Source organism: Phalacrocorax carbo, chromosome 4 (genome assembly GCF_963921805.1).
Source record: "Phalacrocorax carbo chromosome 4, bPhaCar2.1, whole genome shotgun sequence".
In the NCBI taxonomy this organism is placed as follows: Eukaryota; Metazoa; Chordata; class Aves; order Suliformes; family Phalacrocoracidae; genus Phalacrocorax; species Phalacrocorax carbo.
The window spans coordinates 67,948,713-67,964,574 of record NC_087516.1 but is presented as its reverse complement, the minus strand read 5'-3'; the positions used below and the strand labels follow the sequence as shown (position 1 = coordinate 67,964,574).

Sequence of the window (15,862 nt, the reverse complement as noted above, 5' to 3'; positions counted from 1 at the left end):
ACTGTGCTTTATTAGTAGCAAAGCCTGTGGTACTGTTATATTTTAAGTACTGTTAAATCATTGCTCTTATTCCCATAAGCAGAAACTTTATTTTTTTCACTTCCTCTGTGTATCCCCTTCAGGTACGCACAAGTAATGCAGTTATCTTTTGTCAGACAGACATTGTCAGTTTTTAACAACTTTTCTTAACAATTGCTTTCTGGCAGAGTAGCCTTGTTTTTTCTAAGGTTCTTTCCCAGACAAACATATGCGTATGCATTATTATACAACTTGTTTAAAGCTTTATAGAATGTGATTATTCTCTCTCAATCTTTTCCAAGAAAGGAATATTTCATTTTACAAAGCAGAAGCGTCTCTCATTTTTCCTACAAAGAGTAGGTGCACTGATCATCAAAAAGGATCTTTTTCTAAAAGCTAAGTATTATGGGAAATGATTGGCACATGGAGCAATATAGTTACTTAGTAGAAAGGTGAAGAATGTATTTTAATGATAGTTTGTTTTTTACAATGGTTTTCCATGCAAATTGGTAATTTGATAGAACAAAAAATGCCCAAAGAAATAAGTTCTTGCTTGCAGTTTGCAATTGATTAGGCTAAACAGAGGTCTGTGAAAATTTCTAGAAAATTAAGTTTTTTATTAGAGATTTGTTATTTTAACCTTAAAAGTGGTATGGTTTCGTCATCAAATATATATATGTCTATATGTGGATATGCATGTGTGTATATATGCATATATGAATATATATTTGAAGACTGTACCGTACCTTTTGTATGTGTATATGTAGGTACAAATAAAAATGAAGGAATAATGTCTTTAAGTCCAAAGCAGAGACATACTCTGGTACTGTCATTGTAACATTTTCTAATAGTGTTATTTAATTTAAATAGGTCATAAACGTTATGCTTTATCAGAATGTCTGACTGACACAAATCCATATTCATGGATAAACCTACACATATTTTATATTTTAACAAATCTTTCAAAGGTAAATAGTATTTTAAAATAATTTCTTGTTGTGGAATTTAATAAATACTTTCTTAATAATCCCCAGGCCAAAAAATATCTGGAGGTAGTTTACAACTAAAAATACCTATCACCAACCTACACTACACTTGTGAATTATACTTCAGTGAAAATTGAAAACTTATGAGTTACAACAGCTCTGGGTAGCTTGAATTAGTACACAAATGAAATGTATTAATTATTAATAACTTCCTTGATTATGACATGATTTTTGCAACCTCATTTTCCATTAACTTTTGTTAAAAGACACTTCTGCATATATGATGTCATTGCTAAAATCATTCAGGACAAAAAAAAATGAGGGTTCTCCAGCTGTTATACTTTTGAGGCATGTCCTTTTAATTTTAATTGTATTTTAATCTGTAAACTGGTCAATTGAGTCAGTGCTCTAGTCCTAGTCTTTCTTCCTCCACCCTGAAATAGAACCCAGTGTAGTGTAGAGCAATTTTTCCTCATTTTAGGTTAGGTACTGCTTTTGCCTCCATTAAGAAATTGGATAGGAAACCCGCTCTTTTTCTGTGCATTTTTTTATTAACGGTAACTGGTTATATGGATCACTCTGTTCATGAAAGTAGTCTGTGAGGATTCCTAAGTATACTTGAAGTTCTTGAGTACTTGAGAGGGGACATTACCAAGTGGACGTTACTTAGGTTGTATCTGTGTCTATACTTAACCTTCTCAATCATATGTTTGAAAACTATGAACTTAATACTGGAAATAATTATTGCAATATTAGATGTCAGTTATACTGTATTGTGAGTAGAAGGGGTTTCATTAATATTATTTAAGCCTATAACATGATATTCTTGGGAGCTTTTAGTCTTTAACAGGTGATCAGTAGAGAATTGCCTCTGTTGTTAGGGAATAGTGGATATTTGTACAAACATGTATATTTAATAGGCATTTTCCCTTATGTTCTGTTAAATGTTGTTGATCAGACAGTGCGTCTTAGTCTCTGGAAATGTAACTGGTGTTCTGGATGAATGCCAGTCCTTCCCATATCCACAGTAAAAGTCTTTATGCCATACCTGTCTCAGATACAGCAGTTCAAGTTTTGGTTACTGTTCAGGCATTTCTAGCAGTATAAACTCTGCGTAGTTTAAATGTTAAGCTTTAGTGTCAGATCGTGAATTCGTGGCAAATATCTGAAAAACCTTGCTATGAAAATGTTTGAATATCACGTATCTTGTGATATTTCCATTATAGTACTGTTATCTTTGCAGTAATGCTTCCAATTAAATGCTAATTTTGTCTTGTAGCATATCTGTGCTTTTGCACTGCTAAAGCTTTTAAAAATATTTGAAGATATTTCATTTAACTTTTTAACAGTCTTTCACTTTATTTCTTTTCCTTATCCACATCCAGAAACGCATCACGATTCAGTGCTCCCACTGAGAAAAGAAAAGGAAAGCTTTGATTTTGGTCTGGCAGAAAGAATATCGGATCAATATTTTTACTTTTTTTTTTGGTACCTAAGAAAATTAAAAATGAAGAATTTTTTTCTTTAAGAAATTGCAAGTTAAGGTTAGGAATTATAAAGTGTCAAATATGAATAACAGTTTTGTTAATATATTAGCTAGAAGTCCACAGTTAGTATAGATTTAAACAACTGCTGTGCATAGGTTAAACCAACACTTCATTTAAGCAGCTTCTTATGGCGCTGTTTTGAACATCAGTCACACAATGATAAACCAAAGCAACTGAAACGGATTGTGGTTACTATTACTGTCAGCCTCACAAACGCTCCTGACAAAGGCCAGGAGTGCACTGCCAGTCTGTTACCCTGCTTTGACTCCCGTGTTTATTTCTTAAGAGGTGACTATGGTTTGGAATGAGTACTGCATATTATATTTACAGCTGCAGATATTTTATATATACAGCAGACACGGTTTCCCACCAGAATGTGTCCCATTTTCTGCATTCCTTACATTATTCAAAAGCACTTTTTTTTCCCCTTTTCTTTATTCAGGGGAAGCAATAAATTGCTTGTGTTTCTAGACTTGGATAATATTTAAAAAAAGAAGTAAAAATACATGGAAAATACTGAGATAGCAAAGCATGATTTTATACTCTCAAAAGTTTGTTACAAGATCTTGCTGTATGCAAGTAGCTGTTGACAATTTTTTTTTCATAAGGCACAAAATTTCTGTAAGAGCATAAATTGACACTGCTAGAAGAAAACTATGCTCTTTGTAAATCTTCTGTCTTCACTATAGCTACATGGGTACATAATAATTTTTTTATTTTAATTTTTATTATTTTCATGCAATATTTGCTACATCATAATCAATTTTACAGTGGCTGTTAGGTACATAATGACTTCTTTTCCAGTCAAGTGTGCAAAAGCAACAAATAGCTCTCACCTTCAGTGAAGTGAGGTGTTTAACTGGTATGTGGGAGCCACTGATATCAAATACACTTTGACAGAAGAGAAATAATAGATTTTTTTACCATGACAAATTAGACTAGTTTTGTTGTTCTAATGTAAACTTCACTGTTGACTGTTCTTTGGCATACCAGCCTGAGTTCTGTTGCAGGGTGCCCATTTCAGGAGCACAAATTTACTGCACATATAACTTGTGCTGCATATTTTCCCCTGCAAGGAAACACAGTGGGATGGGCATGAAATTTGCTTAGTTATCTCTTGTTACCCCTTGGCAAAGAGATAGCAAGTAACCAATGTTTTGATGTGCACCTGTTATACTTCTGCAAATTTTTTAAAGAAATCGTTTTGTCTAGAGAGGCATTAACACTTGTACAGGCATTCTGTGAACCAGTGCTTTTCATGTAGGGAATGAAAATTATGTTTTATTCAGCTCATGCTCCGACACGAAATCAATGCAGGTCACTACCAGTTAAAACTGATAAACTCAGCAGAAGGACTCAGTGCCCTTCTAAGCATAAAGCATGTTCCAAAATTGGACACTAAAAGAAGGTGAGAGGAACAGTGTGAGAACTAACAACAGCGGGTGCAGCAGTGATGACTTATTTTGATAGGCAATTGCATCTGGAATTTAGGCACTGAAACCTATGATGCTTGACACTGCTGGGCTCAGCTTCTGCCCTGGTTGCCTCATCACTGGTATTTCAGGCAGTAAATTTGTCATCTGTACCTGTGACAAAAGATACCACTTAATTTAAAAGCATTCCAAAGCCAGAGAGGATAAGCTCGGAAGGAAGGTACAAGTATTTTTCCATTCAGGGCAGTTCACTTGAATCCCTGATTAAACCAGGACAGTACATTTCAACCTTTGTATCAGAATCCCTGGCAGTTAAGAAAAAGTCCCGTATATTTTCTAGAATTTTGCACCACCTCAAGAAACAGTGGTAGAGATATCAAGACCAGCCCCCATCTACAGTCAGCCTGAAGCAGTGATGTCTGAAAGGGAGACATATTTTTTAATATTAATTTGTTAGTCTGTTATGGATTTTGATATTTTTAGTATAAAGTGTATTTATCAGATTCTCTTCATTATCAGGTAACAAGTTATCATGCTTTCTTTATGAAATGCAACGTGCTTCTTTGAGGAGAGGGACACTCCATCCTCTTTAAAATCGTATGCAGAATAGGGAACAGTTGAGAGAAATTATTACAGAAGCTGGTTTATCACCTTGCTGTAGATGTACATTTGATTTCCGTATCTCTTTGTGCAAAGGCATAAACAGATTTAGGCATTTGACAGTGTTAAAAGAAACTTTTAGGGGAAGGGAAGCATTCAAACAGGAAGCAATACTCTGAGCACTACCTTGATTTTTAGGGATGCATGTGTTGGTACCATTTAGTAAACCATAAAAGAGGAAAATCTAGCTGAGAGAACAAAGACCCTTTCTTCCCAATCTGTCCTCTTTGAATATAAAGAGAGAGCACTAAAAGGGATGGGGGGTGGGGGAGGAATTGTAATTGTGATTGGGGTCCTTGCTTGAGATACAAGAAGTCAAAAGTGAAGTCCCTCTTTGAAGGAAGCTGTGCAAGAGTATGAAGTTCTCTTGTTCACGTCCCAGGACAGTGCCATAATTTTCAGACTACTATGGGCTTTCTTTATTTGGGCCAGAAAATCTATTGTGGAATTAGAAATCACACCAAGTAAAGTGCTGAGTAGTCTGCTATATTCCCATAAAAAGTTTTGGTTTAACAACGCAAGGTTTCCCCATTTCTAAATGGCAGAAAAGTGATTTCATGAGACTCTCAAATGCCAGTAACCCTCAGACAGATTCTGTCGGGGACTTTTGTGAATGGTAAAATTGCTCAATTATCCTTTCTGACAGTTGAGTCAATCTGTTGTATCAGTCCCTTTAGCACATTTGCCAAAATTAGGAGGCAAAGCTGCAAATGGTCCCCATGGTCTGTGGCTGATCTGCTACAGTCGCCTGTTTTCCAAGTCCCAAGCTTGGCTTTGCAGCACCATGGTCAGGCACCGGCCCAGAGCGCGTCCTCGCGCCTGCCCGCCCCGCCGGCGGCGTTCAGCACCACGGACAGGGGCCTCCCGGGACACACGCCGGCCCTGCTGCCGGGGAGCGGGAACAGCCACGAGGAAGTCTTGTGGGCTTAAACGAAGTAGTTATGGGGTTGTCGAGCCCGACTTAGACATGATCCTTGGAGACACTATACTGTTTACTGCGTCTGAAACAATTCTGGCTCTTTTGGGTTTTAGTATCGATCTCTGCTTGATACCCACTTGCTTCGCTTTCAAAGACAGATTTTGGTGCAGATATGTTGGTCTGAGCTTCATGCAGCATCCTTCTCAGGATCGTTTTCAGAATAAACATGTTTTCCACGCATGTTTAGATGCCTATTCCTCCACAATTCTTATAGAGGCCCGCTAGGACTGAAACTTAACCCAAATAAATCTCTGAGCTGATTTATCAAAATGTGCTTTTTGAAATTCTACTCTTAGTCTAGACAGATTTTTTTTTCAATATTCTGGGAATTTCCATTGTTCTATTACAGTGCCATAGCCATCCTTTTATATCTTTGTCTTTTTTTCCTTGTCATTAGTTGGTTAGTCTCTGTGTCAAACCATCTCCTCTAAAGAACATATAAGTGGATGAGAGAGTGCAGGTTGCTACCATTCTTACTTTCTCTTCCCTGTTCTCTTTTTTTTTCCCCACCAGAGGCTTATTTTTTGAAGTCACAAGAAGCATACTCTTTGCACTTCAGATGCATATAGCAGTTTCTAGGATCACTTAATTATTTTCAAGCATTTTTAAAATTATTTATTTAGGTATTAGAGCAAAAACCTAGTTTACAGTATCATTAAGAATAATTTTGGTAATAAACCTAATAAACTTAATCTTCCCCTGCCTCAAGGAGGGGTATTGTTTGGAATGCAGAAATATTCAAAGACACAAAAAACAATAACTCAGAGTTAACAATGAATATTCAAAATGCTATTCTTTGTTTATATCTAATGTTATTGTCCATCCTGATCTTGTTTCAATTTTAGATGCCCTGAACATATGTCGTCTTCTAATTGGAGATGAACTGAGGGACATTCATGGCCTTTTAAATGATCACATGAAACCATGGGACACATGTCTGGTCATAAAATGCACTAGCAATCAAAATAAAATAATTTCACACACACGTCTTGGGGCCATAGACATTTTAAATGTGTGTTTTCTGTCTTCCTAATGTAAAGGGAATGTTATTCTCTTGATAGAGTCTCTCTTCCTTTTTATATTCACACATTTGAACTCTAGCAGATTATGAGCTGCTACAGCACACACCTGTGTAATTCACATTTCTGAACAAACATGATGGTGGCTAAGTTGAAAATTTCACTCATACTGGAAATGAGGATGGGATTTATCTCACCTAACGGGAGCTGTCTAAAACTGAATTTATCAAACTCCTAGGAGTAGGAAGCCTGTTGGGGTCAAAGGACAATCCAGGTATAAAAATAGCACTCAGAGAAAATGCATTACTAGTAGTAATAATAATAATAGCAACAATAATATTTGTTTAAGGAGGAGTTTAAAGTGGTTCTCAGGCTGTGGACTTCCTTTGATGGACACATCAGGTGATGTCTCAAACTCAGATAGCAGCAGATGAAAGTGTGAATCAAATGAAGGAAATCAATAGGAAAAGATCACTAGGAGAAGAGGGTATGATCCTAAAAGTTTGAGTTGAATAGTCTAATAAGATTAGGAAAAAATAATTTACATACCATATCGAGCCAATCACTTGGAACTGCCTCAGTATCAGAAACACAAGGTTAGTTTCCAAAGTGGGGTGGTCACTGACATTCCAAAAGTCTTTTCTGTACTTTTTACTGTTCAGCATATATGGTAATCTGAAAAAGAAGATGAAGAGGGAGCTGATAAACCTTTCTGACAATACTAATCTGTTGATGGTATTGAAGATGATGGCTGACTAATCAGGAGACCTTATGAAATAGGTGATAAAATGATGGATGAATTCACCTTAGATAGGAGCGAAGCAGTGCATGTGTGAAAAAATACATATTGATGGGCTCTTAGCTGACTACTTATATTCAGGATCGATATAATTTGAATGTAATTGTTCTATGAAACAGTAAAGATTACAGTAAAAAACTTTCCCAAGTACATCTTTCTAGCCTGCTGCTGCTCTTTTTGTAGGGCTTGATGCTTACACATGATACACAATAATGTATATTTTGTGTGCCTTGACAGTGATTAATCTGCAGAAAATGCAAGTTTGGGTCAGCTTTTACCTTGAGGTCCTGTGCTGTTAGTACAAGCCAAAAGTATTATGGTTTTAGTTCTGATTGACTTATATAGATCTGGTGTTAGGTATAATGGCTGCTGTCTTCTGTGACAGTGGCTTGTATGATGTGTTGGCAGAGAAGCATGGTCTGGAAAGGGAAGGCAGAAAGAGAATGTTTTAATCTCCTGTTGTCTATGATTCAAGTGCATGTGGCTTCTCACTAAACCCTTTTTCTCAAAATCCATAAAAGGATTTTTTTTAAAAAAAAATTTAAATAAGTGAAAGATGATGCGGGGATTTCTTTCACTTGACAGATTATGTCATGGATAGTACACGCAAATGGTTGCTTTTGGCTGGCAGGGTTATTTTCTAAGTAAGGCAACTATAATGCCACACCCTCCTCACCGCTTGCAAGCAGCTTGATTTCTCCTCGTGATTCCCAGGGACATGCCACTTCCTTTCTCCCTGACCTTTTGGAAGTGTACGAGCACAAAACAGCTCTCCTCAGTGTGCCTTCCCAGTAGTATTAAGGTGTAGTAATACCTCAAATACAGTGTGTGACACATTCAGTTGTGCTGAACAATTGATTAGACCTTATGAAAAGTGTGTGTGTGCTTAGTTAAGTTTAAAAGTTTGCAGTTCAGCAGTGCATTGTTTTGGGATCTGCTACAGGTGATTGTAATAGCATTTGATACATTGTTAGTAATATGGAGGCATGGTGATTTTTCCTTTAAATTCAAATTCTTTCAAGATTTTAGACAACCTGAGGTGTATCCTGTCACTAATATATATAAAAATATATATACATATAAATATATATAAATATATATATATACATATAAAACAACACTAATATTTCTAAACAAAGTTTTTCTTCATTTTTTATGCTTAAGATTAGTTTACAATCCATTTTTGAACTGTGGACTTTGGGAATCTTCTGTGTTTTGCACCATTAAATATTATTTATATTGACATGTTCAGACATTCTGTTTATTAGACCACCTTTAGATCAGCTTTTCCTGACTGTTCTTGTGGTCTCAAAGGTATGTGTGAGCTCTTAAAAAATCTAAATAAAAACCCCTAAATCTTAAAAAATAATAAACCATATGTACAAATACTTTCGATTTGCATGCACACAACTATTGTCTGCTTTTATTCCAGCCCTTTATTGAATTCTCAGTTTCCCTAGAATAGAAAATTGAGCTTTTAAAAATTTTTTATAACATAATGTGATGTGGTAAATTTCATGGCATGATTTCTGCTAAATAGTGTCTCTTCAAAGAAGGCTTGTAAGGGTCAACAACTATTTTAAAAAGCACGTTTACATAAAAAAGCTCAGTGTTGTTAGTATGTATAGATTATATCAGATTTATTTAAGAAAACATTGAGATAAGAGTGTTGCAGAATTTCATCCCTCATGCAGTGTATCAGGAAATGCCCAGGGATCTTACATTTGATAAAAACGCTGATCACAGTCAGCTGGTTACACTTGTCACTTAGTTAAAGGAGCTGCTGGGAAATAGTTGTCTGCACCCTAAGCTGCGCGTGCAAGTATTCAGTGAGGTGGTTGGTAGGCATTTATCTGTGTTTCTTCACCAGTGTGAATAAGAAGGTATATCTAAGCAAAAAAAAAAAAAAATCATTTGCATGTAAAAGTAACTGCAAGTTTGTTGTACTGGAGTGCTCCTGACTGGCTTTTATTGTATCATGTGCACCAGCCCGTGAATGTAGGAAGATGCAGAGTCATTTAATATGAAGTCGTTAAGAGAGGGGCCAGTCCAGAAGCTCATCTAGCTCAATATCTTGCCTCTCTGAGCAGAGAGCAGCAGGAGCCTAGTGAAAAGAGAAAAGAAAGAGGCCGTGTAAAGCATCATCCTTCCCTTCAGATAACCTCCCAGGTTTGGCAGCCAGAAGTTTAACTACGTTGTGAACTAGAGAAATAAATTAGATAGTAATGTTTAGCAGCCACTGATGACTGGTGGTCTAGTTGTTTGGGGGGTTTTTTGAGCCTATTTCTATTTGTTCTGCATTGCTCTCTGAAGCAATGAATCTAGCAACATAATTGTATGAGAAGGTATAATTTTCTTTGCTTGTAGCTAGGGTAATTATGACTGTTTGTTTGTTTGTTCTCTGTGGACCATATGAAGTCTTGCTTGCTTGCAAGTCTTATCTGTACTTGAAAATGGTTTTAGTTTTAGGTCAACATAAAAAGAACAGCAAGTATTCTTCAGAACGTGCTTTACATTATTGTCCTATTTGTTTCCCTTCTCCCTACAAATTTTCAAGGTGATCAGTGAGGGCAGTCCAAACAGTTAAGCAGATAATTGTGTTTGTTGGGTTTTTTGGGGGGGACACAGTTCTTTATTGAATTTGAGTTAGATATGGATTAAAGGTAAGAGGCCCTCTAAAGAAGATGGGGGAGCTGCAGGATCTAATTTTTAAGAAAGCAGTGCTCAGTTTTTTGAGAGGAAGAATGGTGAGTTCTAGCAGAGAGTGAGAATAGGTCCAGAGGGGGGTATGGCATTTTGTGTCTGTTCTCAAACACAAAAATGACAGATGAAAGAGTAGTGATCTACATTACAGGAGTTTGTTCCCAGATATTTCCCAGTTGACCTGAGTTAATAAAGTTTGGGTTTAATTAAACCCTTGCATCTTGTCTTTATATCTGTCTGGGAAAAAGAACTTATACTCAGGAAGTCCCACTGACAATATTACAAGTATTGGCTAGTTCTGGGAGTTAATTATGTGTTGGTAATGCATAAAGTAACTAAACAAGCAATCCTCTAAAAATGCAGTTGCAGTTAGATTGCAGCAGAGTATACAGCAGTCGGCATATTTACGACAGTGAGAGGGCTAACACTGGACGACTGAACACATTTCAGATATCTGTATATCAGAATACATTGGTAAGTGGGCAGGCTGCAGAAAAACGTTAAGGCTGGAAGAAATGCCTTAAAATGGAAGACTTAGAATCATAGAATCATAGAATCATTAAGGTTGGAAAAGACCCTTAAGATCATTGAGTCCAACCGCTAAAGACTTGAAGAACTCAATTTCTTTTGTTTATTAAAAAGTCTATAGTCTACAAGTATCTTTATATACATAAAATACTGGGTAAGTAGAGACTCTGTGATATGTCAGAGAGAAGCGTAATAACATTTCTTTAGTAAGACACCAGTACATTCATAGCCGAACTGAAGTATGTATTTTTTAGAATGAGGATCACAATTATCAGTAGAAACAGCTTCCAACAAAAATAGCAGATTGTCCATGTACTCAGGAGTCAGATGCCTTTCTGGAAAGCAGGTTGGCCAAATACAGCTCATGCTATAATCAAGTATAAACAGTTGGCCTCAAAATCATGTAATGGAAAGGCATTTAATGGCTTGTCATACAAACACAAGTCTAGATGAGATGACCTAATGGTCCCCCTGGTCCTTTAAGCCCAAAGAATATATGAAAAATATCAGTAATGAAAACCAGATAGTCATCTTGAAAATAAAACTTATGCAAAATATCATACTTGGCAAGGATAAATAATTCAATGATACAGACAATTGTATTCACAGGAATCCAAATACCTGGTTGGATGTGGATAAGAAAACAGTATAAGAAATCACAAGGAAAAAGCATTTTTTCTTTTTTCCCCATTTCTCTCTCTTTTTTTTCCTTTCTTTTCCTTTTTTATTTTTTCTTGATGAAGAAGTTTTGAAAAACAAATTCCAAAGAATAAGATTTTCATTAATTTTTAAATCTTTCTGTTTGCACTGGACTTTGTTTCTGGAACTGCCTACTTTTCAGAACTCTCAGGCACTTGTACAGATGTCCTGATCCTCCAGTAGTAATTTTTAAGATTGCCGTCTCCACCAAAAGAGGTAACAGTTAACAATGAAGATGAAACTATAGTATCTTGACTACTTATTCTATGCAGTAATTAAATGCAGTTTACTTCCACAGTTTTCTAGTCTTTCATGGATTTTGAATATTAATGAGTTAAAAGCTCTTCCCAGTATTACAATGGATAGGAGACAGTCAAAGTGGTAATATTTGGTTTAATAACAGAAGCCTGTGTAAAAGCCAATAAGAAAAAGCAGCAATAGTAAGAACAGGTTATATCTGTTTATTGGGAGTAACACTATTTAAAAAATGAGAACGCATTAGATAGGAATAATGAGTACCTCTTTTTCTTCTTAAATGTGTAACTATAAATAAACAGATAGTAATTCTTTCTTTATGAGACTTTGGCCTGCTTATATTAGGTCATGAACAATTTTCCAAAATGTATGTAGTCTTGAATGTGAGCGACAGAATCCAGGAGAGATTCTTCCCTATGTAGAGGAGCAGTGAGCATTCTGCTGTCTTCTGCCGAGTGCAACAGGGCCTCTTCTGAAAATGGAGGCAAGATGGGCCACTGTTCCAATGTCTGGAACACAGTAAGATTAAGAACCAACAAATATAACTGTACGCCATAGTGTCTGGACATACTTAACAGCAGTAGATGGTAAGAGTCAGTGTGTTTTCTCAGTTATTTTTAAACAAATGATTTTTCTTTGTTGTGTCTCAAAGCAAGCAAGCAAGCAAGCTTGGTCCAAAGACTGAGATTTACTTTGTTTGGTTCTTGGTCAAAATGTGAGGTTTATTTATTTTGAGGTATTCCTAGATTTGAGAGCACTTGAAAAATTACTATCAAATGAGTTGTGTGTGGTTTTTTTTTTAAGAATAGCTTGTAGCTTTCATATTTGTAGCATACATTGTTGTATCAACCACTTCAGGGCAAAAACCAGACGATCATGCCTTTGTAAAAGTGAAAACAAAAACTTCCTTACCCCAACTCTTCCTCCGGTTTGGACCCTTTTTTGAATGAACTCTGAAGTGAAAACCATATTCATTATTCATTTTTCAACAGAGTTTGAAAACTTAGCAGCCATAAGTGATTGCTTTTTTTTCATCTTGACTCCTGTAATCTCGACCATTGTTTTTGCTTGTTGGAATTTTTCTATCTCTACTTTTCATCCCCTCCCCTCCCCACATCTAAATAAGTGTTTTTAATTGGTGAACTAATATCTAATTTTCCCCTCTGAAAAGAGGTACTGCAAAGAAAATACATTCTGGAATTTCTGGATATGAAAGCTTTTCAGCTTGTTCTTCCTTAGTGGTCTATAGCCATAGGGAAACCACGTTGAGTAGTGTAAGTTTGTGGTCTCACAGCTACGTCTAGCATAGCTTAGTTTGGAGTTACTCTTTTTCCCTTGCATTTACCCACAGGGGAGGGAATCTGGTATGTAATCATGATTTGCTGTTAATTTTGAAGTATTAAATAATTACAAAATTTCAATTAATTTGTTTACTACATCAAAAGTCAGAGGGTATTTGAATATTCCTTGTACGGGTTTTATTCTGTAGCTCAAGCTTAGTTAACTGTTCACAGTGCAGTGTAACACGCTAGAATCACCTCATCCTTAGAAGCAGTTGTCAGAAAAATATGGGCCTGCCTGGTAGAATGTATTAGCCCAATACATTGTCTCCATTTTATTATGAAGCTGCTGGGGAAGCTGTGATATACAGCACTGTCATTACAGATCTATTGTTAGAAGGGTTCTACAGTCTTCTGTGCGCTGCCATTAATTTATAGCAGTAAACAATATGTAGCCCTCCAACTGCAGCAAAGCAGAATCTTTTAATGAGGTGGATGTTATTACCACAATAAATCAGTGCATTCGTGTAATGTATAATTCAATGTGTGTATTCCCACTGTAACTTCTCTGAGTAAGCTGATAGTGTATCATTGTCAGTGCACAGCTCCACAGTTCTTTTTTTTTTTTCCCTAAGCTTTCTTTCATTTGGGGACTTTTTTTATTTGCTTGCAAATAAATGTGACATGTCTTGATAGTTGTCCTGTTGCAGGCTTCAGAAACCAACTGTAACAATAACAGCCAAAATCAATACTGTGGATTCTGGCTATATGGATCTCTGCATGATACCTTTTTTTTAAAAAAAAAAAAAAGAAAAAAAAGATAATGAAATCAATTCTAATTGGGTTTAGCTTTATATTCAAGGAATGTAATTCTATAACTATTGATTTGGGCTATACTCGTTTGGAGAGTAATAAAAATAGGGACGGATAAAGAGAATACATAAAATTTAACAGAACCATACAGCACAACACTGTTTCTATTTTTAATTTATATAATTTGTCTACCAATGACCTTCCTCCTTCTTTTTTCCCTCAAGCATAGCCAAGTCTTTAGGGAAAATCAGTACAGATGGAGATTCCAAAACGGTTCTTGCAACAAAGAGACTTCTTGGAGTCAGTTTCATTCTTCCCTGGAATAAATTTGCTAAATCAGATAAAAATCCTTTTATACAGGAACCACTTCTTTTAAAGGGTTATATTTCAAATTAGTGAACAGCAAAAATAGTAATTAACCTAAGATGTTTTCTGTATACTACTGCAATGTGAAAGCCACTCTAAGTAAAAAAGGTGAGGTTAGATATTAGGTCATTCATAGTTCTAATCTATCCTGGAGAAGAAAATACTCTGAAGCTTGTATGCCAAATTTCACGTGAGCTGCAACATAGCAGTTATTTGAATAATAATAAGCTGAATAGCAGACATAGTTTTTCACTTGAGCTACGCTTGTATTAGTGACTAGGTTACAGATACTTTTGTTCAAGGACTTTTAAAGTTCTTCCTTAGCTTGTAGTGTATTCTTAAGTATATTTATTCTTGCAGAACTGAAAGAAGAAAATATTTTTGCATGTTTATTCTTCAGTTATACTTGAATGCATCCATTGTCTGTAGAGGTGGGCATCATTTACATTAATAACATACAAGCAGTGTGCTCAATACGTATATAAAATCATATTGCATATATGTTTCGTGCATATATACAAAGATATTTTTGACCTCTTACAGCATTTTGCATGTGGAATGTAAATGCACTTTTGGGTTTCTCAGTGATTTATGTGACATACTCATTTTTCCAAATCCTTTATGTAAAAGTCTGCTGAAGAAATACACAGCTATAGATAAAAAAATATAGTATTTCTTACATTTAAATAAATCCCTGGATGCTTATGTCCTAGGTGAGCACTGAACAAAGAATAACAATGTTGGTGAAAGTGTGAGCCTGTTTTAGTCATACATATGTTATTTGTTCCTTTTATATCAGTATCTTTATATAGAAATTCTGCTGGTTTATTTGTCTATTTTGAAGTTTCAAGTTTTATCTACTAAGTAAAACTTTTCTTGGGATGGTAAACAGAAAGAATGGAAACAGGAATAGTAATATCAAAATTGTAAGTGCGCTGTTAATATTATTCCACCCTATTGGTCACTATTTTTTCTACGCAAAATACCCAAGACATTTCTCGTTGTTCCTTACCATTTCATTAATGGTGTATTCAACATGCACACATACCCACAGGTGCACAAGTCTTTGTCCAAGACATTCCACTGTGAAGCAGTTTTTAGTCCTTGACTTGAATGAGCAGTAAATAGAAATGAAGCCTATATGAATGCAGAAGAGACTTTTTTCCGACCAGCCGTGTGTGTGTGCATGGGGAATCCTGGCTTGAAATACACAGATCTGTTCAGGTGCTTACAAAATCCAGTGTCTGCTTTTGGAAAACACCAAACCCAGTCTTCTCCATGCATGCTGATAATTCTGGTTGCCAAAAAGAGCAAAGGGAGTATGATGAGATAGTAGGCCGTGTTATTTTCATTTATTTAACATACTTATTTTTACAAACCTTGTAGCCTGTTGGAGCCTTGAACCCAAAGAGAGCAGCGTTCTTTGCTGAGAGATATGAATCATGGGAAGATGATCAGGTTCCCAAATTTCACTATGGAACACATTATTCAACTGCAAGTTTTGCACTCACGTGGTTATTAAGAATTGTAAGTATATCTTTCAAAAATGCTTTTCCTTTAAATGATAATGAAAGCAACAAATAGCTCTGAATGATTAGACTAAAACTCAATGGCATGGGAGAGTACTGAATTTTTGTAGTAATTGTAATCAGTAATGTAGGACAAATATATTCCAAGGTGTGAGGAAAGGGTTTTAATCTTTATGGTATAGCCTTTTCAAATCAGTAAAGCCTTTTCTCTTTTTTAAATGGCTTTTTAGTGTACATTCTTGTACTAC

The 15,862-nt window shown here is 35.7% G+C and overlaps 1 protein-coding gene across 3 annotated transcripts in view; it reads left to right on the top strand.

Moving 5' to 3' along the window:
* The window catches only part of LRBA (LPS responsive beige-like anchor protein), a 418,626-nt gene that overhangs the window by 285,064 nt on the left and 117,700 nt on the right, over positions 1-15,862 (top strand). For all 3 annotated transcript variants that reach the window (XM_064450320.1, XM_064450319.1, XM_064450321.1), the window contains exon 45: positions 15,472-15,612. In XM_064450320.1, the coding sequence (XP_064306390.1) occupies positions 15,472-15,612 (141 nt within the window). The remainder of the gene's footprint in view (positions 1-15,471; positions 15,613-15,862) is intronic.